This window comes from Rhinolophus sinicus, linkage group LG06, assembly GCF_036562045.2.
Source record: "Rhinolophus sinicus isolate RSC01 linkage group LG06, ASM3656204v1, whole genome shotgun sequence".
In the NCBI taxonomy this organism is placed as follows: Eukaryota; Metazoa; Chordata; class Mammalia; order Chiroptera; family Rhinolophidae; genus Rhinolophus; species Rhinolophus sinicus.
The window spans coordinates 102,541,191-102,566,260 of record NC_133756.1 but is presented as its reverse complement, the minus strand read 5'-3'; the positions used below and the strand labels follow the sequence as shown (position 1 = coordinate 102,566,260).

The 25,070-nt window shown below is 44.0% G+C and overlaps 1 protein-coding gene across 1 annotated transcript in view; it reads left to right on the top strand.

The window, feature by feature from the left end:
* Positions 1–21,630, top strand: part of ENDOD1 (endonuclease domain containing 1) — a 33,526-nt gene extending 11,896 nt beyond the window's left edge. Inside the window, exon 2 of the mRNA XM_019737555.2 lies at positions 17,349–21,630. Within this exon, the coding sequence (XP_019593114.2) occupies positions 17,349–18,551 (1,203 nt within the window). The 3' untranslated portion in view covers positions 18,552–21,630. The remainder of the gene's footprint in view (positions 1–17,348) is intronic.
* Positions 21,631–25,070: the final 3,440 nt, after the last annotated feature.

Genomic DNA, 25,070 nt, shown 5'->3' with positions numbered 1-25,070 from the left:
GTCAATATTGGGTACCATTCTGTTCCTCTAGTGCCCACAGGCCAGTGCCCATGTATTTCCTCTCTTCATTTACATAATAAATGTAGTTACAGCCAATCAGAGACAAGAGTTTATCATAAATTTGTTCTCTGTCAAATGAATTGGGGTTTTAGATGTAGGCATGGAATTACTGGGCTCTTCAGTGACAGAAACAAGCCCTGTTTATTGTCTGGTCATTTATTCATTTCTGGTCAGCAGGTCTAGACTTTTAGCACAGCAAAGGATCAGCAGTCAGATATCCAGCTGCTGATTGATACTTTTATCAGCATTGACATTATTATCAGCAACAAAATCATTTATTGAGTTCTCAGGCCTTAAGCCAAGAAATAGGACTCTAAGACGTAGTCCTGGAACAAGACCTAGTTGCTGCCTGCAGGTGTATTGTTACTTAGTCTGGGAGGCAGATCATGACCCAGAAGAAGTGGCTTCCTTATCTCTGTGTCACCAGACTGTGAGCCCCAAACGGGCAAGGACTGAGAAACAGAGTGGTTAAGAAAATGGGTTTTGCAGACAGACGAAGTTGGGTTGAGTCCCAGCTCTGTCATTTACCAGCTGTGTCACCTTGGAAACGTTACTGAAGCTCACGGAGCTCAGTTTCCCCATCTGTGGCATGGGGCTAATAAATGACCCGTATCCTACAGAGGAGTTAGGAAGATTCAGTATGAGTATGTGCAGAAGGCATTCTGCATTGTGTCTAAGCACTCAATACATATACGTAAAGCGTGTTGAATGAATACGTAACCTTTGCTTCCCGGACCATGCCTGCCTTGAAAAACAGCCGGGATGAGGGTTACTACACTCCTTGCTCTGACCCAGTATTATTGCTGAAAGGGTTCCGTGGCTCATGCTGGGAAAGTGAGAGGTCAGCCTCCCAAGATGGACAAATAGGAGAAGAAGAAAACAGGCCGGGCCAAGTGGCAGATATAGTCAACTGGTGCTTTGTCAATGTCGTGCCCATCTTGGGCAAAAAGAAGGGCCCCAATGCCAACTCTGAAGTCCTTTGTCAGCTGGCTTCCTCTAATAAAGCCACATAGCTCCATCAAAAAAAACCCCACTATCCTGCTCCATTGCCACCTTACCTGTGACTGGTCTTGGTTTTTTCTCTGAGTTCAATTGCTCTTGCACCATCCTCTGTGTTACTTTGCCCATTGATGCATTCTCTCTTGAAGGATTTGGTACAAATTCTCTCTGTGTGTCCTCTGGTACCACTCTGATCCGCTCTCAGACTTCTGGGACCAAGGCAGCCTTGTCCCTTTATTTGTTCTTGAGATTTAATCCAGGTATCTTGAAGGTTCCATGCTTACAAGGTCCCTGCCCCAATTCCCACAAGGGGCTGGCTGGGTTCTCATAAGAATAGGACTCCTGATGTCTCAGGCCTGTTGGGGCATGAGTCATAAGCTTACCCAAGTTTGTTCACATTAAGGGCAGGGCTGTTGTAACAAATCACTAGTAGAATCACAGGCACAGGAAGAGAGATACACAAAGGCCTCAAAGGACAGAGCTAGGAAACTTCTAGAAACCAAATGGTCCCACAGAATCTTCTGGATCTTTCTCCCACCCTCCTCTGTCTTCTCTCTGCTTTCCCATGAGTCCACCTGGCTACCAACCCTAAACAGCACATAGCAACCTTCACACCCTGACACTTGTCAGTCTCTCAGTTTCTTGGATTGAAACCCATGAGAGCCATCTGGTTGGTTGCTGGCCAGATTGGCTGTGTCCGTGGGTTGTGACTGGCAAGGGGGTGGGTAGGAGGGGTCATGTGGTAACAAATGCTGCTCTTTCAGAGATGGTGTCAGAAATACTCTGTTAAATCAGAAGTGGAAGTTGACTGTGGCGCACTGGCTGACAGGGCTGGTATACCGGGTCGTTGGCTGGGAGAACCCAGAGTGGGCAGCCGATTAGACCACTCAGGGGATGCTCACCACTCAGTACCAACCAAGCAGGAATTCATGCTCTCCAGGCCCTGAGGTGGACGTGGTCTCCCAGGACTGGGTGAGCTGGGGTCTTGGGAAAGATCTTACTGAGGCTGTTTCAACCAGAGCCCTGGCAGGAAATAGATGGAACTCTTAAAGTAGTTTACCCAACAGAATTGAATGAAGAAACGATTTACAGAGAATGAAGGGAGTCAACAAGCTATGGTGTAGCACCTAGGGCCTAGCCATTGCAGGAAGCTGTCACCATCCCAGTCCTGTGGGGCCCGGGGGGAGCCAGGACTGCAGAGAAACTCAGCCACAGCCAGAACCGCAGCCACCACGCAGGGAGGGAGCAAGAAAATACTCTGTCCCACCCTCCCTTCGGCTGCTGCAGTCAGAGAGCTCAGGTGATGCGGTCCCTAAAAGTTAGCCTCTTGGGACACAGAGCAGGGCAGGGAAGAGTGGAGAATGGCTCTGGGAGGCCAAAGGAGGCCACCCAGCACAGATCCTGTGAGGTTGGAGCCCGGCCTGGAGAGCCAGGTTGACAGTAAGTAGCAGAGAAGAAGATGACAGCGTCCCCCAGCTAGTGATGCCAGGGGTCGCAGTGCAGACGGAAGCAGGGAAGGAGTCACATTGCAGCCGTGCAGCTGACATGGGGGAGGGACAGGGAGTAGCTTGTTTTGGTTGAATATAAAGGAATATAAAGGATGTGAGAGAAGAGGTTGGATGAGTTTTGGGGGGACCCCATGAGTATGCCAGTTTGTCATTTAACCAGGAAGTATAGGATGCTGTTGAAGACGGTAGAGTATCAAGAGATGCTCAAAAGAGGATAAAAGTAAAAAAAGTAGACTTCTCATTCCACATGTGAGTCGGGCATGAGATCCATGTTTACAAATTTTTATGATCAGAATCTTAGCTGCTCTGACAGGTGGCAGATCCAAACGGCCCTATGATACTTTGTTCTCTCCCTTGCTGTCCTCAGAACCCTTGCAATTCATGGATAATACTTCTCACAAAGTATGAATATGATGGGAATAAATTAAGCCCAGGTGGGGCACCACCAAAGATGACTGAAACATGTGTTTTTCAGGGTGGGGTGCATGGACCCCAGCTTCAGCATAACCCGGGGTGGTGGTTACCCATGTACTTCCAAGCCCCACTCCAGACCTGCTGGATAGGTCTCTGACATGACGGGCAAGAATATGCATTTTCCATAAGGACCGAGGTGCTTCTAATACAAAGTGAATTTTGAGAACTATTGATTTAAGGAGACATCATGAATTTCTTGTGGTGGCTGTCTAGGCAGGAGCTTAATTTCACTGCATGCTGAGAAATGAGAGCGTGATAAAGATCTTGCTCAGCCAGTTCTCAATTTAAAAATCATCTGGAGAACTTTAAAAAATACTCTGATTCCCAGCTCTGCCCCTACCCCAGAAATTCTGATTTGCTTGGTCTGGGGTAAGGCCTGGAGGTTTTTTCTAAGCTTCCACATTATTTCGACTGGGCAGCCAGGCCTAAGAACCTCTAACCTCTGAGCTCAGAAGGTGGAAAAAATTAGAAATGGAGACCTCCACTGAACTGACTTTTCTGAGTTCTGTCCCACATAGTCAAAACCTAAGAATAATTGCTCTGGAAAAACAAGCAGAGTCCAGAGTGGAAAACAGGCTTCAGTGAGTAATGAGGAAGGAAACCAGAGAAGACCAGGGATGATGTAACCTGAGAAGGTACTGCAGTTCTGGAAAGGTCTTAAAGGAGTCGGCTCACTTTCTTAAGCTCCCAGAGGAGTTTGAAACTTGGAGCTTTGTGTGAGAAGAGCAGTCAGAGGAGTCCCACGGGAGTGTTTGCCTTCGAGGCCACCCACTGGCCTCCCCTCAGGCCTCCTTTGCCTGCATGTATTGCCAGTTAGGGTTAGTACATTTTTTCATTTCCCCCTTTATTATTATTATTTTTTATTTTCAAGTAAATGGAAATGGAACATGCGTTCATTCTTTCTTCTGTTCCATCATCTTCCAACGTAGGTGAGAACTCGTCACCATCTGTGTTTGCATCTCCACAGTTCACCCAACACATGCTAAGCCCGAAGGTGAGCTCAGCACAGGGAGCTGGAAAAGCCTGCTTCTCCCCCAAGGCAGGAAGGTGTGTGAGTGGAGCTGGGAGCCCAGAGGAAGGGTGATTCACGGGGAGGATGGCAGGCAGGACCTGAAAGTTCGTCTGAGTGCTAGAGGGCTGGTCAGGAAATGAAGAGCCAGACATTTATTGTTCCTTAAAAAAACAGAACAAGAGAGAGAAGGAGAGGGAGAGAGAAGAGAGAGAGAGGGAATGAAAGAAAGAAAGAGAGAAGGAAAGAAAGAAAAAGAATCCTTCTAATTCTTCTAAAGCTGTTTCATTCCCAAGAGGATAAAGAATTTTTTGAATGCCAAGCAGGGAGGATTTTTTTTTTTTTCTTAAATGGGTGGGTCAGAACTCTGTTCATTCCTTTCCTGGAGGAATGAAGTCTGGTTTATTCCGCCTCAATGTCCTTCATCTGCTCTGTGGCCCCACGAGCCTCCGTGCTGCTTTTCTGAAAGGCAGCTCTTTCCTTGAGCTGGGTATTTTCCATGGTGAGCAGATTCTGTCAGGATTCACCCAAGGCCTCAGATCTAATTCATTCTAATGTGTGTGACTTGCAGAGGGCCTGTCTGCACTGTGCAGCTCCAGCTCTGATCAGATTATCTGATGTTCCGATGATCAGCTATACTTATAGTTCCTTGTAAGGAGGGGTCCACCCGCCCACCTGGTCATGGGCCATGGGGTGATAGCATCTCTGTAATGTCTGTGTGTGGGCGCGTGTGTATGTGTGTATCATACTTCACAAAGTTGTGAGCAGGAACAAGATTGGAACGCACTGTTCATCTGATTATTTAACTCTTGTTGAAAAATAAAACAAACCCCAAAGGACATAGCTTCTCTGTCCCCACGGAGTTAGGAGCTCATCTCCTGATCACAGGCTCTGGTCTGAATTATACTCACATGTGCTTATCTGGCCTCAGCCTGAGATTCTCCAGGGGAAGGAAACACCACCCTTCCCGAATCATTGAAGTTTCATAACCATTTTGATGGTCCTTCGTGATGACCACCTTTTCCTCGGGCAGATCCTGGAGCAAATCTAGAGGACAGCCCATTCTCTCTGGAGCCTCTCTTTTCTCATCTGCAAATTGGAGAAAATCACATCTGCATCGGAAGGTTGTTGTGGAGGTAAAATGAGATCATTCTTTCAACAAATACCAGGCACTTCCTGGTTGAAGGGCCACCGTGGTAGGTGCAGGGAGCACAGAGACAACTGGGCACTGGCCTGGACCCCTCAACTCAGTGGGACAGACTTACAGATAAACTTAGTTTCTCTGCCTGGCAGACTTCTTCCCATTTTGTCTTTGGTGCTCAGCCGGCCTTACCTGACCGTCCAGCCGTGTTCCACACTTAGCCCTGTCGACATTAATGCCACTGGCCATCAGCAGCCATGTCACCCCTGGCCCCTCCACCTGACAGCTGCTCACACGCCACCCCTCCTCAGCCTCCCTCCCCCCGTAACCCCTGAGCCTGTCTTGTTCCTCATCCCCATTTGCACCCACTCAGTTTCCCCATATTAGCAGTGTCCCCTGCTCACCTGGACTCTGAGGTCAGGAACTTCAATTCTCTTTGCAATGACAAGGCCCCCACACCTCATCCCCGCCACAGCATGTAGGCCAGTCCTCCCTCTGCACCTGTCCCTGGACCACAGGTCATGGCTGCAGGTAAATAAGTACCAAACAACAAGCCGGCCGCGGCAGAGCGGCCTGCCTCATGGATCCTTCCTGGCCTCCCTGGAGCCTTTCTTTCTTTTCAGCAGCCTTTCTTTTCTCTCTTATGAATTCCTGGCACAGTGACCTCAGGAGGCTTGCAGAGGGTCCCTGTTCTCCCTACGCTGTGGCCACCATGTCCCCCACTTATGACAGAGAACCTACTCGTTGCTTCCCTGAGAGCTCCATGCACCCTCCTCTCCAGCCTTCGCAAAAGCGCTTCCCTCATCCCAGGCTGACAAGTCCCTGTGCTCCCAGTGTGTGTGATTCCCTTTGCTGCCCCCTCCCCTTTCCCACCGCTGTAGTCATAGCTTAGCAATCAGCAAACACCTACCAAGAACCTGCCATAGGCAGTCTTCCTGTGAGTTAGGCAGATGGAAGTGGAAGAGATGGTCCCAAAGCTTGAGGAACTTACAGTATGTAAAACTGTATGTAGCAAATGCGCAGGAGTCCAGTCTCCCACACAGATTCCCCTCTCTGATAACTTTATTTTTCTTTTATTTAAAAAAAATACATTATTTAAAAAATTTTTTTTTATTGGGGAACAGTGTGTTTTTCCAGGACCCATCAGCTCCAAGTCAAGTTGTTTTCAATCTAGTTGTGGGGGGAGCAGCTCCCTGGCCCGTGTGGGAATCAAACCGGCGACCTTGGTGTTATGAGCACTGCGTTCTAACCAACTGAGCCAACCGGCCGCCCTCTGATAACTTTCTTTTGACTTTTAAACCCCCATAGGGTCCACTGTGAGTGCTCCTTAAAACTAATCTTGGTAACTAATTATAAGCTTCTCCCCATTCCCATCGTCCCCACCCAGTCATCCCAGCTGTTTACAAAGCTTCCGTGTGCTCCTGTGTGTTCTGGGACACTCTGTGACCCTCTGCCCGTGCTCAGGGCTGCCCACACCCCCTTGCCCCAGGGCACAGTCCCTGACTGGTCTGAGAAGTCTCGGATGGGACCCTCCCTGACTTCCTAGTCTTCTGACTCTGCGGGGTCTTCTGTCACATCAAAACACTTGTGCAGGTGTGAGCAGGGAAGAGCTAAGGGGACTCCCCTGTACCTACCATGTCTCTGAGCTATTTCAGGGAATGTGCTTGTGCAGTTAGTGTGGCTCTGTCCTTAGAGGAGTTGAGAGAGAGGAAGGACGGAAGAGGAGGCCGAGGAGAGAGAGACGAGGTGAGGTGAGCAGGGTACTTCTGACAAGTCTGACGCTTCTTGTTTGTGTTCTGCAGGTCAGTGTCACTCAGTAAGCAGCTCCACTTCTCAGTGACAAACTCCCTGGTGGCAAATATGCACCAGGTAACTGTAGTCTCTGAAGTTTGCATGGATTTTGCAGCCCAGAAGCCCTTAGGAACTGGGGCTCTGCTCAGTGGCTCACTGCTCTTCTAGCTTGTCACCTCATCGTCCCCCCAAGATGCTCCCTTGTAGAGACTGAAATAACCCTTCTTCCTTGGGTAGCGTGTGGGGCGCTGGAAGACAGTCTTTGCTTCTCCCTGTAAACCTTGCTCCCCAGCTAAGATCCTGCTCATCTTCTGCCTTCACTAAAGACTTCTCTCTCAAACAAGAGGTCTGTTTCTGCAGACTCCTCTTGCCCGTGTCCAGTCACCGCCTTCCTTCCTGAGCCCTCTGAGGAAATTGCTTTCTGAAGTCTCACTAAGGATTCTCTAATCATCAAAGGCCTTGGGCTTTGTCTCCACCCTTCCCTTCCCTGTCTGCGGCAGGTGCCACACTGTCGACCCTCCTCTAGCCGAAGCTTTCTCCTCCCTTTGGACGTGACAGTAGATGATTGATTCCTCTATAGCTCCCGGCCGTGTCTCCCAGCTTCTCTTCACCCTCCTGTCCTCCAGCGTGGCCACCTGGTGGCTCTCGGCAATCCCTTCCTCCTCAAGGGATGTGGGCTGCTGCTGGCACATGGCGAGTAGCTTTGGAGTCTAAGGAGCTGGGCATAAGCCTTGGCTCTGCCACTTACATACTTATGACCTTGTACCTGCCACTTACCTGAGTTCTAATTTTCCCATGTGTATGATAATATTGTCTACCTGGTAGAGTTAGGTCAAGAGTGAATGGGATGCAGCAGTGCTGTGTTTTCCAAGTCATAGTCATTTGTGATTTCCCCCCCTTATCTAAGTACTGCCTTTACTGTTGTTTCCTTGAAATTGGTCTTGACATTGAATATAAGTCAGCTCCCTGGAAAACCAGTTTAGTTTTGTCCTAAATAATAATATTCATGAAATCCTATATATGAAATGCTGGTTATGTTTTCCCAGGACACATTAGCCATAAATGTATAGCAATTAAAATAAAAACATCCATTTGTATACTTCCACTTATTCTTGGTAGCACAGGGTTACATGCACAACCGTGCAAATCTTTTATATAAGTCTCCCGCCAGTGTCTGCACCGCAGAATGCGTGTGTACAATGTTGTTTCGTTGTTAATGCTCCGCCGTGGCTGACTCCTCGTCTGTAGCTCCAACCTTGCTTCTGCTCCCGAGCTCCGGGTCTGTATTTCCAGCTGCTATAAAATACTTCTGCCTGTCAGTTCAGTCTCATTTAAAGGTCAGCCTGTGTGCGTTTCCTCACTGTCCCTCATTTCCCGGTGACCTCGGCGCCAGCCATTGACATCATCTCTTAGTTTCCACGGACCCTCCCAGATCAGTGCCTGCATCCTTAGCTTCTTCCTTCCGGAATCTTGTGCATGTCCTTCCCTTTCCATTCCCTTAGCTGTCTCCAGGGTCCTGGCTTTCCTGCCAGTGCAGCCAGGTGTATCTCCCTAGAATTCCAAGACGCTAATGATGCTTCAGTCCTCAGAAACCATCGGGCATTCCCACTGTGTGCAGGTAAACACCAAAGTCGGAAGCATAGCATGGAAGCGCCCAGAAAGCGGAAAGGAGCAGTAGTGCCTTTTAGTCACTGAGGTCAGACCATGTAGGTTTGTGACCTCACTGCTCCTCACTAACTGTGTGAATGACCTGGGCACGCTACTCAGTGTCTCCGAGCCTCGGTTTCTCCTTTGGTGAAGGAAGGTAATAGGGAGCCTGTTAGAATTTAAAAAGATACTTTATGAAACTTCTGGTCAAGATGGTGGAGTAGAAGAAAAGCTGTAATACAATCTCACTAGATTCAGAAAGAAAAAAGAAAAGATACTGAATGTGCAGCGCTGACCCTGGTGCCTGGTACCTAGTGAGTATTCAATAAGTGGTAGTTATAATTATTCTATAAGACGATTGTTATCTGCAATGTATATCAGGTCATCTATAATCTGTCCCCTGCCATCGTTTCCGATTAAATCTTTCACTTTCCTTACTTAGAATCCTGTTTTCACAAGCTGCTTGTGTCTGCCCTAAGCCTTTGTGCAGAAGTTTCGTTCAGCCTTACTGACCTTTCTGTTTCTCTAAGTTTGTCAAAGTCTTGCATATCCTTCTAACCCGACCTCAGCTTTTTTCTCCAAGTGAGAAGTCTTCATTCACTGAACTCACTGTGCTCTTCCTGCCTCTGAAATGCGAATGCTCTTTTTCTTTGTACCATTTATTTGGCACTTAATAGAAACTGCATTACACTGTTGGGGTTTTTTTTTCTTGCCTTTCTATGTAACTTTATATGTATCTGTGTCTTGTTTTCCTGAATAGATGGTGCATCTCTTGATGTGAAGGCCTATTTTGAGGCGTATAAAGCAGGGACTAAGAATACCAGCTGTAGGGTTGGATTTGCTGAATTCACACCCTGATGCCACCACTCACAAACTGTGACCCTGAGCAAGTTACTTAATCTTGATGTGCCTCAGTTTCTTCACCTGTCAAAAGGTGATAGGATAATACTAGTACGTAGTTTTTGTGAGTTTAAATGAGTGAACACTTAGCAAAGTCACTGACTAATTTAATGCACGTAAAGTTCTTAGAATAGTGCCAGGCATGTAGTGCTCGGAAAATGTTGGTTGTTGTTTTTATTATTACCAGTCCTAATAATAATGCCCCCTCGCACAGTACTAGTCACACAAATATATGCTTATTAAATATTGTTGAATGGGTGAATATTTCCCCTCCACTACTTCTTTTCAATTTTCTATCAGTCTGTTTTTCTTACATGCATAGTAGCAGGAAAATTGAAAGTCTCATTTAATTCCAAAGCAAAAAGAAATAGCATAGGTTTAGAAAGCTTTTACTGTCTGGCAGGAAGAAACAGACCAACATGTTGAGAGAAACAGTTTTTTTCTTGGTACTAAATTTGAAAAGGAATTTATTGTAAGATTGTTTATGGGGCAGGATGCTGGTGCAGGGGAGAGCTCATTCTTTTAAAACCTATTTAACATGTTGTGATTAGAAAAGAAACTTTCCATTAAGTACAGGAACTGTTTCAAATTACCTCTGCAGCCCAAGGGGGACTAGGTCAGTGGGGAGGAGAATTACACAGAGAGATCTTTGTACCTGCCCCTACTTCAGAGATTCCGCTGGGAAACCAAAGAGTGAGATTAGTGGTGAATACAAAAGGGCAAGTGTAATCCCGAAATTGTAATCTGAAATTACCTCTTACATCATAGGTGTATTTCTGTCTTTAGGAAGCAGTGTTGTCAGTAATTTACTGTACTTGCAAGAACCAGATCATTGAGTTGTGTCGGCAGAGAGCATGGAAAAATACATCTGCCCTTTATGGGACAGCGTAGCAAAAAATATATTAGACTTTTTAAATCAAATACTCATACTATTTTTAATAGTTTCCTATACATGTGTTAGGTATTTTAGTTACATGCACACACTTTGACATGCCTTCAGAAAGTGAGAGCCTGCCAAGACATACTTGGTTGTTCTGCAGAGTTAAGTAAGCATAGCAATGAGGGGGAGCTGGTGTAGTGATATTATTTAGGTTTTTCAGATGATTCTTTAGCAAATGATATTAAAACATTAGTCATCATGCGATCAGAAGAAAGGTTAGTCATAGGTTACAAATGCTGCTTTTAAGGCAGCAAGTAGGAATCGTGACGGGCATTTCTCTCAGTGGAAGTCAATTAGGAGACTATTATAAGGCCCTGGCATTTAATATGTTTTATAAATGATATGGTAAAGTGATTTCATAATGTCATATCCAATTTTTTGAATAACTCCAAGTTTCAAAATACAAAATCAATGGAATTAAATTTCAGGAAGACAGAAATACCTACATGAACAGACACACACAAAAATATATATATATATATGTATATATGTATATATATATATACATATATACATATATATATATATATATGTGTACTATGTAATAGATAATACACAGGAATTGATAAAAAACAAACAATCGGATTGTCTGTAAGCTGGCTGATGTGATTTAGGAAAGAGCTGGGAGTCCCTATATCCTCTTCTTAGTGAGAGACTTCAGCCTATAAAGTTCTTGACACCACCGGTAAAGGTACTGAAAACTGTTCTGTTTACACCAAACACTTATCCAGGAGGTGGTCTAAATAGAAGAAAAAAAGTGACTTAAGCAAAGTAAATTTTGGGACGGTAAATCTATAATGAGTTATAAAAGGAATGAAGGCATGCTTTAAGAGAAACTTTGTAAAGCTCAGACAGTGGGTAAAACAAAATGCCTGGGCAGGTGTGGAATTTCTCCCTCCCACTGCAAACACATAGAAATGTTAGAATACTAGAATATTGGAATGGATATATATATCTATCTATATGGAATGGATATTTATATATCTATATGGAATGGATATCTATCTATCTATCTATCTATCTATCTATCTATCTATCTATCTATCTATCTATACATACACACACACCAAGGGTGCCAAGAAAATGTATATAATGTATACAAGTAGACATTTTGGTCAACGTTGCTCAAGCAGTAGTTTGCCATAATCAGAAGTGTCTGGATGCTGATGGTAACCACTTTGAGCATCTCTTGTAATTGCAGAAGTCAAACATGACTTGTATTCATCTTTTGTTATCGGTATATATTGAGTATTACAATTTTAATACAGTTTTTCTTGCTTAAAATGTGTATACATTTTTGGGCACTCTCTGTATATATTTAAATTCGTATTTCAGCAAAAAAGTAAAAATAGGGAAATTTTCAAGTGCCAGAAATGTATAAAAAACCGATAGCCAAAGCTACGTGTGGAAGCCACATGGATGCTAGGGGCTAGGGCTGTCACCTGCCTGGGGACAGGAGTCAAAGTTACATTTCCTATTCGTGACATGAAACTGGAATTAGGCTCACTGAGTAAAGCTGGCAGTGTGCTGCAGGACTGATGAAGCAGGCAGGAAAGCCGCCTGCAAGTTATATTTAGAAAGTAGATGCCCACACCACGTCATGAGTGGAAATAGTCACCCACCCACTCTTCGTATGGGTCCAAATTTGCCCTGCTTCCTCCCTATGGAAACCCTGAGCTGAGAAAATAAGTCAGAAACTAGTCCAGAATCACTGAAGTTTTTAGGGCTCTAGCAAAGACAACTGCAAAAGTATTAAATTTGTTTGCTTTTCAACAAAGCACCATAGACCCTTTACAAAGACAAAATCACCAGCAAAAATTGCAAAGTACTTAATATACCCAATGCCTTGATGTCGACTAGTAGAATCAACAAATAAACTGAGAAATCAAATAAAATAGAGAAATCTTCAAGGGACTTTGAGATAAGCATGTCTAAATTATTGAAAGATAAAAAAGAATTTCACAAGAGAAAAAAATGCAAATTTGAAATAGAACTAAATAGAAACACTGGAAAAGAAAAAAGAGTCATTAAGATGAAAAAAGAAAAACTCCTCCACAAACAAGTCCACTAGGCATAGCTAACGAGAGAGCTAATGAATTAGAAGATAGATCTGAGGAACGCACCTCGTATACAATATAGAGAGTCAATGAGGTATAACATGTGAAAAAGAAGATTAAGACACAGAAAGGATGGAAAGAGGTTTTGATGTATATCCAGTTGGATCCTCCAAGGAGAGAATTGAGGGTTCATGAAAGATCAGCATGTCGTCTTTCTTATAAAACATCCTTTGGTATTTTTGTCAGAGATTTAATACAGGATTAGATAAACCTTGAGAAATTTATCTGTTTTTCATGTCGTGTTTTAACTTTGGCTAGTAGTATTCACACTCATTTATCTACATTAGTGTATTGAACCAAGTTTATGACTAGACAAGACAAGCCTAGAATGCCTGACACTTAAATGGGCCCTGATGGAGGGGCCACCCTATGTGGATCACCAGAGTTCTTTCTCCAGCGCCCAGCCACAGTTGGTTAGAGAAGGGCGAACATTTAACTCAAGGATAGCTGTTCCATAGGCGTGTCTTGACATGGCCTGATATGAAAAGATGATCTGGGTGAATCAGATTCTGTCTCTTGGGCATTTGCAGTAGGAAATTAAGTAACAGAAGAATCTACAATTGCAGGTTAATGATATAGTTAGTGGCTAGGGAGGCTGTGATGGTCTTTGTGCAAGCTCAAGGTGTGATGCACAGAGACTATAAGTAAATAGAAGCCATGAGTAGAGAAGAACTATGTAGAAAGAAGTAGGTGAAGAAGCCAGGAGGGAGAGATAGAAAAAGTCTGACAGGTCGAATGCGACTGAGTCTCATTAATGGCAAACATTAATGTCTAATTAGTCCCAACCACAGGGCTTGCTTCCAGAATTCCCTAGGGCTGCCTGGAATCCTTTTCTGATTCCAGTAATGCCAAGCTGCACCACAATTCCTGGGTCTTTGTGGAGCCTATTGGTTCAACTTTTCTTGGGTTCAGTGCTTTCGTATCCTTTCAGGGAGCCCATCCTTATAGGAGGCAACACGAATGAGTGTTTGTTCATTGAACATAGAAAGTCTTCAGGGACATAGTCCAGATTCAGTTAAGCCATACACTCTATCTAGGTGACCTTCACTGTATAGAGTCTCTTTCCTAACTGTTTAATTCCATTCTGTGGAGTGGGAGTGGAGGAGGTTGTGGTGAGCGGACTGATGTTACAGTTTTCCTCCAAGAGATTTTGCTGTGCTTGTGGTTCCCTGCTATCCCTGCTGGTGTAGAGGGGGGAAGGGAGTAGCCAAGTGACATGCTAATTAGGAACCCTGGGGACCAGCCACCTGACCAGTTCCTAAGGGTAGCCGTACTCTGGGAACAGCTCTGGCCAGTTGTCCACTGCCTGTACTGCCACAGGTTTGGACTGTGAAGCTGGTGGCTCAACTGCCATGTGTCCTGGCAAAGGCAGAAAGGAGGCATGCAGGCCAGCCTGTCCTACGTCCTTTTACGTTCTCCTTTCCGTTCTCGCTTCAGTTTGGGACTGCAACCCCAGGGGCTCAGATACCAGCTTCCCTCCCTGCCACCTTGAAGAACTTAATTTATTCCATGCCACAGAGACAAAAGGAGATTACAGATAGTCCAGTATTTTTTTTTTCTACTCTCTGATAGAGAAAACTGGTACAACAGTGTCAATGACGATGGGGGAAAGTATGGCTTAGTAGTAAAGAACATATGCTTTAAGAATAAAAAGGCTGACCTCAGTTCCTGCTAATTATTGGGGGTGACTTTGGAAAAGTTACTTCATCTTTCTGTGTCTTAGTTTCCCCATCCATAAAGTAAGGTAAAAATACCTTCTGTATCCTGTCGTATTGAAAACAGTTCATTGGTAGCTCAAACCGTGTGAGTCCCTGACTCCCCCAGCCCGTCACTATATGAGTACAGTACACAGGCATTCTGTCTTGATTTCAGACACTATCTTCTATCTGGTCATTAAATCATGGAGCCAGACTTGGAGATCATAAAAATATAGTGACCATGGATATAGGATTCTGAGAAAGCAAGGAGAAGGGGAGGGAAGATATGCCCTCTTCTGCCTGTGTATCCAGAACGTATAGCTTAGTTACTGCTTTGCCTGGGGGGGCCCAGGGTGGGGAGGTGCACAGGCGCATTGTAGTAGGCCCTGCCCTTCCCAGCCACTTCGACTCCACCATGGCACTTTGCCCTTGTACCTGTGATGTGTGGACAGAAAAGGTTTAACCTGCACAGCCATAGCAGAAATCTGAAGCCCCATGAACTCATGTGGCCTAAGGATGCAGAAGCACCTAGGTAAGTCTCCTCTGACCTTGGCAGCTGGTAGACCATGTTCTAACATGTTCTAAAGCTTAGGGTAAATCAACCCACGGTCTTAGTTTTGGCCTAAAAGCAGAATATTGTGTTGTATCTTACAGCCCCCCTCCCCACACTTTTGTATCTCTCTCATTCACTTCTGTCCTTTTCTTCCCCCTCTTTTAGCTCTTCCCTTCTGCCCCTGTCTCTTTTGCTCCTTCCCTTTCCTCATCCAAGAGTCTGTCTTCTCTGCTCATGTTCCAGGCCTGACATCTCTTCATGTAGATACTTTTTCATCCCTGGATGACCCTTGAGCTGAAAACACACCCTCATGCCGCCTGTGCTCTGTCACAGGGTTACCAATTCAAAAACCGGCTCCAGACTTTCCCTTAAGCAGGGATCAAGAAGCTATATTAGCAGGCTGCATGCAGACACAGTGCCCTAGTAACCATGGAGATACATACATCTTGAAATCTCTGACCTTACACCCAAGACTCCACAATCTTGACTCTGCCATATCTTGATCTCATATTTCAGGAATGAGGCTAATGTTTCCATGAGGTATATCTTTCAGCCATAGGAGAGCAGCGGGAGATGCTCTACAAAATGAATGAGCTGCTTATCTCTGTCCTCTGGGGATCTGGTGGGAGTGGAGAACATCTAGGATCGTGCTAATTCTAAAACTCAAGGAAGGGATGGAATACCCTTGAAGTGTGAGGCTATGGATTAGTCCATTAGACTTCAGCAAATATTCCTGCTTTCACACCAACTTGCTCATCCACTGCCCTCACCCTACACATACTGCTGTGAGCCTGGCTACATTTGCCATTGCACGGTTGGTTGTCCCAATGACAAACGGTACAACACAATTCACACAGTCTTGACTTCCTTCAGTTTAGTGATGGGTTTAGTGAGTAGCACCAACTCTAGGGAATCAATTATTAAGAATTTACTTATTTTTTAATTAATTTCTTTTTTGTTTGTTTTCTTTTGGAAGTAACACATAAATAATTTGTGGGTTGATATCGGTAGGAGAGATGTAGAGAAAAAAACACACAAGAAAATAGAGAAAAAAATAGTCACTAGCATTCCCAGGAATCAGACAACCATTGCAGACATTTTCATGTGTTTCCTTCCAAAGTTTCTCTTGCCTATTTTCAGATTTTAAAAAAAGCTTTCATTTAATTTTATATCCTACCTTTTGCTTTCAACATTATAGCATATATTTCCCCATCATTATAAATTATAAAATCATAATAATTACAAGTGCTTTTTAATGGATTTTAGATATTTCTTGGATAGATATAACATCATTTATTTAACCTTTTCTTTTTGAAAATGTGGGTTGGTTCGACGTCCTGCTATTATGAATACTGCCATGATGGCCATCTCAGGTCATAGAGGAACAAGAGTGCCTTGTGATTCTAGTATGTGTCAATCCTTGGCTGGTTCTTATGGGGAATATACAGGGTCCCTGAAAGTCTAATGTGGGAGCTAAAAACAGAGTTGTGGGTCAATCCTAGCCTGTTTCCTTTTGTCCTTCAAATTGGTAAAGTGGAAGTATACAATATACTGCTGAGTTAAAAAAAAAATTAGAACCAAGAAGGGATGTATATATTGATCATTATTGGTATATAGCACATATCTAAATTTACTTAGACCGAAAATGAATTCTTAATAATAACAAATGTCATGGGGCGATTAAGTTCAAACAGCTATTGGTCAAATTTGGATTTTAGCTTGGCCTAGTGAGTATCTAATAACTAACAATGAGCTATACATTTGCCCCCATTTGAATTAAATGTTTTGATTAGAGTTGATTATTTTTCATACATCCCAGAGTGTATCAAGAATATGTTTATTCAATTGCAGCCATCATTGCTGACTGAATATCTGAGTTGCGGTTCTGGTTTTTATGGGCCTGTTGAGATCTACTTTCTCCTTGTTTTCATTTGAATCTCATGGAAAAATAGTCCAAAAAAAGAGCTATGGGGGTGGCTGGTTAGCATGGTTGGTTGGAGTGCGTTAACAGCAGGGTTGCCAGTTCGATCCCCACATGGGCCACTGTGAGCTGTGCCCTCCACAACTCGATTGAAACAACTACTTGACATGGAGCTGATGGGTCCTGGAAAAACACACTTAAAATAAATAAAAGTTTAAAAAAAAAGAGCTGTGAAGTTCTTAGAACCATAGCAGATTAAAAACGAATGTTACTGTGGTGTATTTGTGTGTGTGTGTGTGTGTGTGTGTGTGTGTGTGTGTGTGTATGTGTGATGGGGTGTGATTGCTGAGTAGAAATGGAGGATACACAGAGCGTAAAATAGGAAACGGCCCATTTGAAAGATGCTTTCAAATACCAGGATTATGAGCTATAAGAATGAAGTGTGTGTGCATACTGGAGAGCCAAGCCTTTCCAGACCCAAGTGTAGGAAGTGTGAGTGTAATAGGGACATCTCTAGAGTCTGGAGAGAACAATTCACGGGCACCCTCTCTGCTGCAAAGATGCAACTCAACACTTGCTCTCTTCTTTCAGATTGATGACCCGACCAGCAACCTTGAGGAGGTGATTAATGAGGCTGACGCCATCACCTCTGTGAACAATCTGGGAAGCAAGCAAGCCCTGAATGCAGATTACCTGGATTCTGGTTACCAGAGAGGACAGCTGTACCCGTTCTCCCTTAGCAATGATTTCCACACGGCCACATTCACTCTCACAAATGCAGCTCCGATGACCCCATCTTTCCAGGAACGGTGGTACATGAATCTCAACAGCCTCATGGACCGGGCCCTGACCCCACAGTGTGGCGGTGGGGACGACCTATATATCCTCACAGGCGCCGTGCCCTCAGAGCACAAAGTCAAAGACAAAGTGACCATCCCTAAGTTTGTCTGGCTGGCAGCCTGTTGTGCTATCCCTGGAGGAGGCTGGGCCATGGGGTTTGTCAAGCACACCCGGGACGGCGATGTCATAGAAGACGTGATGGTGAAAGACCTCGAGAAACTGCTTCCATTGAACCCTCAGCTGTTCCAGAACAACTGTGGTGAAACAGAACAAGACACAGAGAAAATGAAAAAAATCCTGGAAATGGTTAACCAAGTCCAGGATGAAGAGCGAATGGTGCACTCCAAAGAGAGTTCTCGTCCCCTTCCCAGCACAGAGAGCAAGAAGTCTGCTCTGCTGCCTCCAGAGGCATCTGAGGAAAGGAGTAGCTTTTTTGGAAAACTCATGGGCTTCATTGCTTCCCCATTCATCAAGCTTTTCCAATTAATCTGTTACCTTGTGGTAGGAATCCTGAAAAGCACTGTGTATTTCCTGTGGTGTGTCACCAAGCAGGTGATTAATGGCGTAGAAAGTTGCCTTTACCGCCTAGGGTCCGCCACCATCTCGTACTTCTTGGCTATTGGGGAAGAGTTGGCAAGCATTCCCTGGAAGGTGCTCAAAGTCATAATGAAAATCATCAGGGCCATTCTGCGGATCCTCTGTTGTCTGCTGAAGGCCGTTTGTCGCATCCTGGGCATCCCTGTCCGGGTCCTTGTGGACGTGGCCACTTTCCCTGTGTACACCGTGGGCGCGATTCCAATTGTGTGCAAGGACATTGCCGTGGGGCTTGGTGGCATGGTCTCTCTGCTCTTTGACACTGCTTTTGGCACCGTGGGAGGCCTCTTTCGGGTTGTTTTCAGTGTCTGCAAGCAAATTGGCTACAGGGTTACTTTTGACAATACTGGGGAGTTATAGAACTCAAAACACTAATAGCGTCCTGTCACAGTGAATCTGATTTTTTTTTTTTAATAGAAAAAGCCAGAATACTTTGTCCAGTGGCTTTCTGTTCATTGTCACTGATTATTATGTTTTGGCTTTTGGTGGGGATGTCTGCATGTTTTTGCAAAGGAAGATGGTACAATTTAGACTTGACCCAAGAGAAATGTTCAGGGTGGAGTTATGTGTGGGTCATGTATCTGCTATAATATGGGCAAACTTCTAAACCATAACCTTCAGTTATTTACTCTGATACAGATGACCACCTGAGAGCCCTCGTGTTCATTTGTGATAATTAAAAATTACAGAAGAGGGAAGAGGACGACTTTAAACCAAAGGGTTTCTGAGAAAAGGAGAAAGGCATCTTGTTTCCCTTGTTACTCTCTGAGACTTAAGGCAACACCGATATAAATATTCTTGGCTAATTTGTTATCATTTGCTTCTCTTTCTCCCCAACTCAGCTGACCTTGGTGAGGTACAGACATGCTTTCCTGTTGAAATAACTTTCTTAGAATATAGAATCTGCTATATCTGTTAGCTTCCCATGGCTCCCAAGGTCCTATAAGATTTTTTTTTCTTTTTCTCCAAAGTTGAATTTGCTGCATTTTTCTTTTGCACAATGATAAACATTTTATGCCAAATGTGGCATAACAAACTTTGAATGCAAGGGTAAAGATTGTGTACAGGTCTTCTCAGGTATAAAGAAAGCACCGGGTCAGAGCCCTTTTCTGAGTAGGTGCTGTAGTTCCGAGGATATCTCTAGCAAACTTGCATTAACTTGACATGTATTAAATCAGTGACTGACAAGATGGAGCTTAAAGACCTACATGTTAAGCTAGTATGAAAATTCATATTCTGCAGCATACTAGAATCAGTCTTTCTTATACATCAAGCACGTACCCTGTCTGTCCTTAAATGATTATTTTGGTATAAATGTATTGAAAAGAGCCACAAAATAAGAACTCTTCTAGTTGTTTTTGAGGGGGGAAAAATCTATCTATCTATCTATCTATCTATCTATCTATCTATCTATCTATCTATCTATCTATATCTATAGGTAGATAGATAGATAGATAAATCTCCATGTACATATATATCCAAGTTTATATATGTGTAAACTTGATTGAGAATTATCTCTTAGCAAATTTTTTGTAGAGTATTTAAGGTTGGAAAACATAACTGTCCCATCAATGAAAATTTGATTTGAGAGCTAATCCGCAATGTTTTGTTCAAGTACCTGTCATTTTAAATCCTTCACTGAAAATGATAAGAGGAGGAAGCAGAATCTTCCAAACTTTGCTCTGCCTTCCACAGCTGAGACTGAATCGTGGATTTTTCTGAGTGTTCAAAAGCATCGCTGTGAAGTGAAAAATGGCCAAGTGTAAAATTCGGATCTTGGGGGTGCAGCACACCATTCATCTGAAAGTCAGATACAAAACTTGGGGTCTAGAAAAGCAACAAGGAGAGAATGGTGGGTCAACTATTCTGCATCGAGTTGGTGGACGAGAAATGTAAGTGTAGTGAGATCAATTTTGCAGAAAAATAATTGAATAGGACCCAAACTGGAAGAGTAGCCAGCAAGCTGCCATCCTGACCAATCTGTGATGCAAGGTTAGGGTGTATGACACCAGACTGGGAGCTAGGAACTAAATTTAAGAATCTGGAGCAGTATTTTATCAACACTTCTGTTTGTGAACATAGACATCTGTAACTGGGCTTCCCTTCATCTCAGCAGCGTGAAGGCACATGGAAGGGTGAAGGTACTGATGGGTCAAGAATCCTGCCACATGAAAGAAAGAGAATCTTGGAAGTGACCAAAGAGACACTCTAGTGAAACCCTCGTTTGATGAGTGAGGCACCTCAACAGGCTTGCCTTCAGTTTCATGGCTAACTGTTGGCATTTTAGGAACCAAGTTCTTTTGCACATGTCCCATCACACCTGGGATGTCAGGTAGGCAGTGTGGTTACTATTCAGATGCCTCCCTGGACCATGGCAGAGTTTTCTCCATCATCCATCCCACAAACTAATCACAGTTGGATTTGGCCTACATGATGACGCGATCAGCCATCCATGCACAACGTCTTGCTTACTGCCTCCCACGGACTCTATATTCCCTCGTAGCACACACTTGCAAACTGAAAGGCCCAAAGAGGTCATTGATGGCAGCTCGAATCCCATGGCACCATGCAAGGAGCATGGTATCCAGACTGCTTCTTGAGAGCCATTTGAAAGTGTCTTCTGTTTCACTGATAGTTGTTCAGTGTCTTATTTATTGATTCTTGTGTGGCCATTTTTGAAATCTGGGAAGGGATAATAAAGCAGAAAATATCTTTAAGGTTAGGTGGCTGAGATCCTCCACGCTGGGCCACTCGTGTTGGCTGTATCTCTGGTTCACTGGCTCTGCCTCCAGCAGGTAACTAAACTGCTGGGCTGCTCCCAAAGAGCTATTTTGGGCTTTGAGATGGGAGTTTGGGTTGATGAACCCCATCTCTGGCTTGAAGATTTTTTCTGTGGCTCTGTTATGTTCTCAGGCCGTTGGAGGTCAGCCAACTCTTCATCATTATGGAGCTGCTTTCCTAGTGTGTGGATCAGCCATGCTTTGGGGAACTCTTCTTTTCCATTGTATCTTTTGAGTATTGGCTCCTCACTCAGCATCAATACTTTCACCTAAATGCAGACTAGGGAGTTGGGAGAAGGTACTAGAGTGAAGGTACTCTAGTGAGTGTTCATTCATTCATTCATTCATTCATTCATCTACCAAATATGTATTTGAACATCAAGGTTGCAGAAAACACTACATGGATTCCATCTTTGAAGGGTTCAGAAATCTAGTGGGGAGACCACATGGTACATCGGATACATGTAAGACATCATAGTAAGTGCTGCAGCCAAGGTACTAGCAGAATGCTTTCTGGAGCACAGGAGGAAAGACCACAGAAGCATGGCTGTTTGGGAAGCTTTTACAGAGGGTGTCACAAAGCATTTTGACATTTTCAAGCTATGTATAAAGCCCTGCACCTTGCAATGCTCAATAAAGTAATTGCTGATGACTCATTAGCCGTTTTGCAAAATGTCTGAAGGGGAAGAATCCTAATGGTTGACACGAGGTTTGGGGATTTTTTAAAAATTCCATTTTCTTCTTGATCCACATTAACTCAAGCAACTTTCCACTTACATCTGGCTTTTGTTTGTTTTCTAATTTTTGAACCCTACATGGGGAAACAGAGGTTAGATCAGTGAAATAGGCCTTAGGACTACTTTTCATTGTTGTTTCTCTGAAAAGCTATCTGGTATAGCAAGATTTGTGGTATGTCCTTCATAAATGAGCACCAAAAGGCTTAGTCACTGAATCTGAATCACAAACAAATTATAGAAACACTCTTAATTATTGGTTTATTCATTGGAAACTCCCACAGTGTCAGAAATAACAAGCAGTCTGAAGGGGGACTGTCCTTTCTGTGGCTTTTAGTAGGGCACCCCCTCTGAGTGGAGGTGGCAGTAATTCTCAGCTGCCTTTCCAACATTGTCAAGATCTCATGGGTGATTCTGTGTCTTGTTCAGCATCTCCCCTAAGCTCACCACACAATACGCATTTCTCAGAATGTTATACTCTGAGCAATATAGTATGGACTCCATGGCTTTCATAAATGGGTTCTCAGATTTCACGTCTCTTTCCGTAGGTATTTCCCCCCAGTCATGGCTTGATTTCTAACAATTAAACTCCAGACCAATTACAGTTGACCCTTGAACAACTCAGGCTTGAATTGTGTGGGTCTACTCATACGTGGATTTTTTTTCGATAAATACCTGTACTGTATTTGATCCATGGTCAAGAATCCACAGATGTGGAGGTCTGACTGTATGTGTATGCATTGTTCTATACCATTTTACGTAGGACATTTAAGCATCTGTGGATTTTGGTATTCACAGGGGGTTCTGGAATGAATCACCCACAGATACCAAGGGACAACTTAAATTTTGGGGTAGTCAAAAGTTATACATGGCTTTCGACTGTGCAGGTGTCAGTGCCACTAACCCCCATGTTCAAGGGTCAACTGTATTTTTAAGCTTAAATTTTAACAAAGGAAGTGCTCAAAACCACTAATCATTATTTATTATGTTGAGTGTATAGGCGTCCACAGTGAGATGCTCTCAGGAGGTGGATCAGGGTTTCTCCTGGAGACAGTATCACCTAATGTTTAGGAACCCAGGCTCCGGAATCAAAAGCACATAGGCTCAAATCCTGGCTTTACCTGTTACTAGCTGTGTAGTGAAGTGGGAAGCTTACTAACTTGGCCAAGTTACTACCCAACGCCTCAACTTCTTCATCTATAAAATGGGGCTATTAGTACCTAGTTCAGAGGGTTGTTATGAGAATTCAATGAGTTAATGTAGCTGCAGGATTCATTACCATGCCTATCACATGGTAAGTGCTCAGTAAATGTTAATTATTGCTACTGCGGCTGTTGGTAATATCCACATATCTTGGATGAAATTGGCTGGAAGTTGCCTTGGAACTCAGGCTATTTCTAGATCAGAGCTGGAATAGCCAGGATTAGAGTACAGTCTGGGAGTTAAGGTCATGAATGAAAATGAAGGAATCCAGGGCTTCATCAGTGGTGTCAACATATCTGAAGAACACAGGTGATGGTTGCACCGAGAATCTAGAAAAGAGGCTCCGAGAACAGGAGCTCTACCTGTTTCTGGCACTTCAGGAGGGGAGGCACGAGCATTTCTGGTCTCTTCTCTGGAATAGAGAGGCATTTGGACCTCCACTCCTCTAAGGCCCCTTTCTCGCTCAGTTCACGGACTTATAAAAGATTCTGTTTCCCAGGAACACTGTGGCTTGGAAGAGAATGAACTAGACAGAGAATATATACATTTTAGCTGCTGAAAAGAATTATGGCCCTTACTATAAATAGTCCTTTTTCTTTATTCTTTAGCCTCTTGTGAGTTAAGGCATGAATTAGTGCCCTAAGACTAATTGATCATGGGGTATTGGTAAGGTAGACTTGCTGGACCCCCAAAGCTGATCGCTGTACTAGAATGATGACCCACCTACGCCCCCACCCACTCACCCTTACTAGGTACGGTCTCCAAGAGGCCCTGCCTGTCATCCTCTGCCACCTTTGGGTGGTCTCATCCCACCTGTAACAACTACATCCAAAGCAGATCCTGACAGCATGTTTGGACTTTGCAGGCTTGTGTATGATATAAAACTGCATGTTCTCTCTGAAGATTGAATAATTTTAAAATAAGAGATTATTATTGTTTTTTTTAAAATGACAACACAGGACGTTGTGGGATGCTGAGGGTCATTTCTTTTTCTTTTTTTCTTTTTTTCTTGGGGAATATAGGGGAACAGTGTGCTTCTCCAAGGCCCATCAGCTCCAAGTTGTTGTCCTTCAATCTAGTTGTGGAGGGTGCAGCTCAGTTCCAAGTCTAGTCGCCGTTTTCAATCTTGGGTTGCAGGGGGCACAGCCCACCATCCCATGTGGGAATTGAACCGGCAGCCCTGTTGTTCAGAGCTCACGCTCTAACCAACTGAGCCATCCGGTTGCCCCAAGAGATTATTTTTATAAAGAAGAATCCACACTAATCAGATGAACCACAAGATAATTTTGATGATTAAGAAATATTAAGAGGTCTACTTATTCTGTGTCCTGACTTGGCCCACTTAATAAAGCACTGGTTCAAACATTAAGAAAGAGTCATGCTGGCAGATGCTCAGAGCTCGTGGACTTAGCTCCTCAACCACCCTTTCTATTGGCAAGTTCCTCTCTCCTCCTGGCTGGGCAGCTTGTCATCCCTCTCGCCCCCCACTCCAACTGATGCACCTACTAGGTGCCTCCTGGGTTTCGAAGATTTGACCCTTCAGGACTGGCCTGCTTCTTTCATTTTGAAATAGTTACACCCCAGAAAGATCACTTTTCCAACCCAGAACCCCTTCCCTGCGGACAGTGCTCAGATAGCCCCAGCCAAGAGAAGTACTGCCTCAGGGGCACCTTAAACACACCCAGGAGGCTCCTGGGCGATGGGGGAGAAGTTACAAGGGGAACAAGGGGGCTTTGGCTCATGTAACCACCCAGAGCTAAACTTCCATGGTTTTAAAAGTATAGAAAAATGTAATTCATGCAAAATGAAAAGGGCTTTGAGAATAAATATAATTTGGTGGTAGTAGGGAGCAGGGAGATGTCTAAAGATGTTTTAAAACAGCTCTCATTAAGATGCTCATATATATCTATAGGTCCTTCCTAAATACAAGTATAATGTTGGACTCCCCTTGTTCATCTGAAAAAGTTTCTGGGCTTCCATTTCATTAGACGATGACAGACTCACCCATATAGAACCCTGGAGTCTTCAGAAGTACTTTCACAGGGATTTATCTGATCTTCCTGAATACTGCATAGCTTAGTGTATTGGTGGTTCACCCACAGCCGTCCAGACACTGACAACAGGAGTCTAGGACTCCCATCCTCTGTCCTTAGGGAGTATTT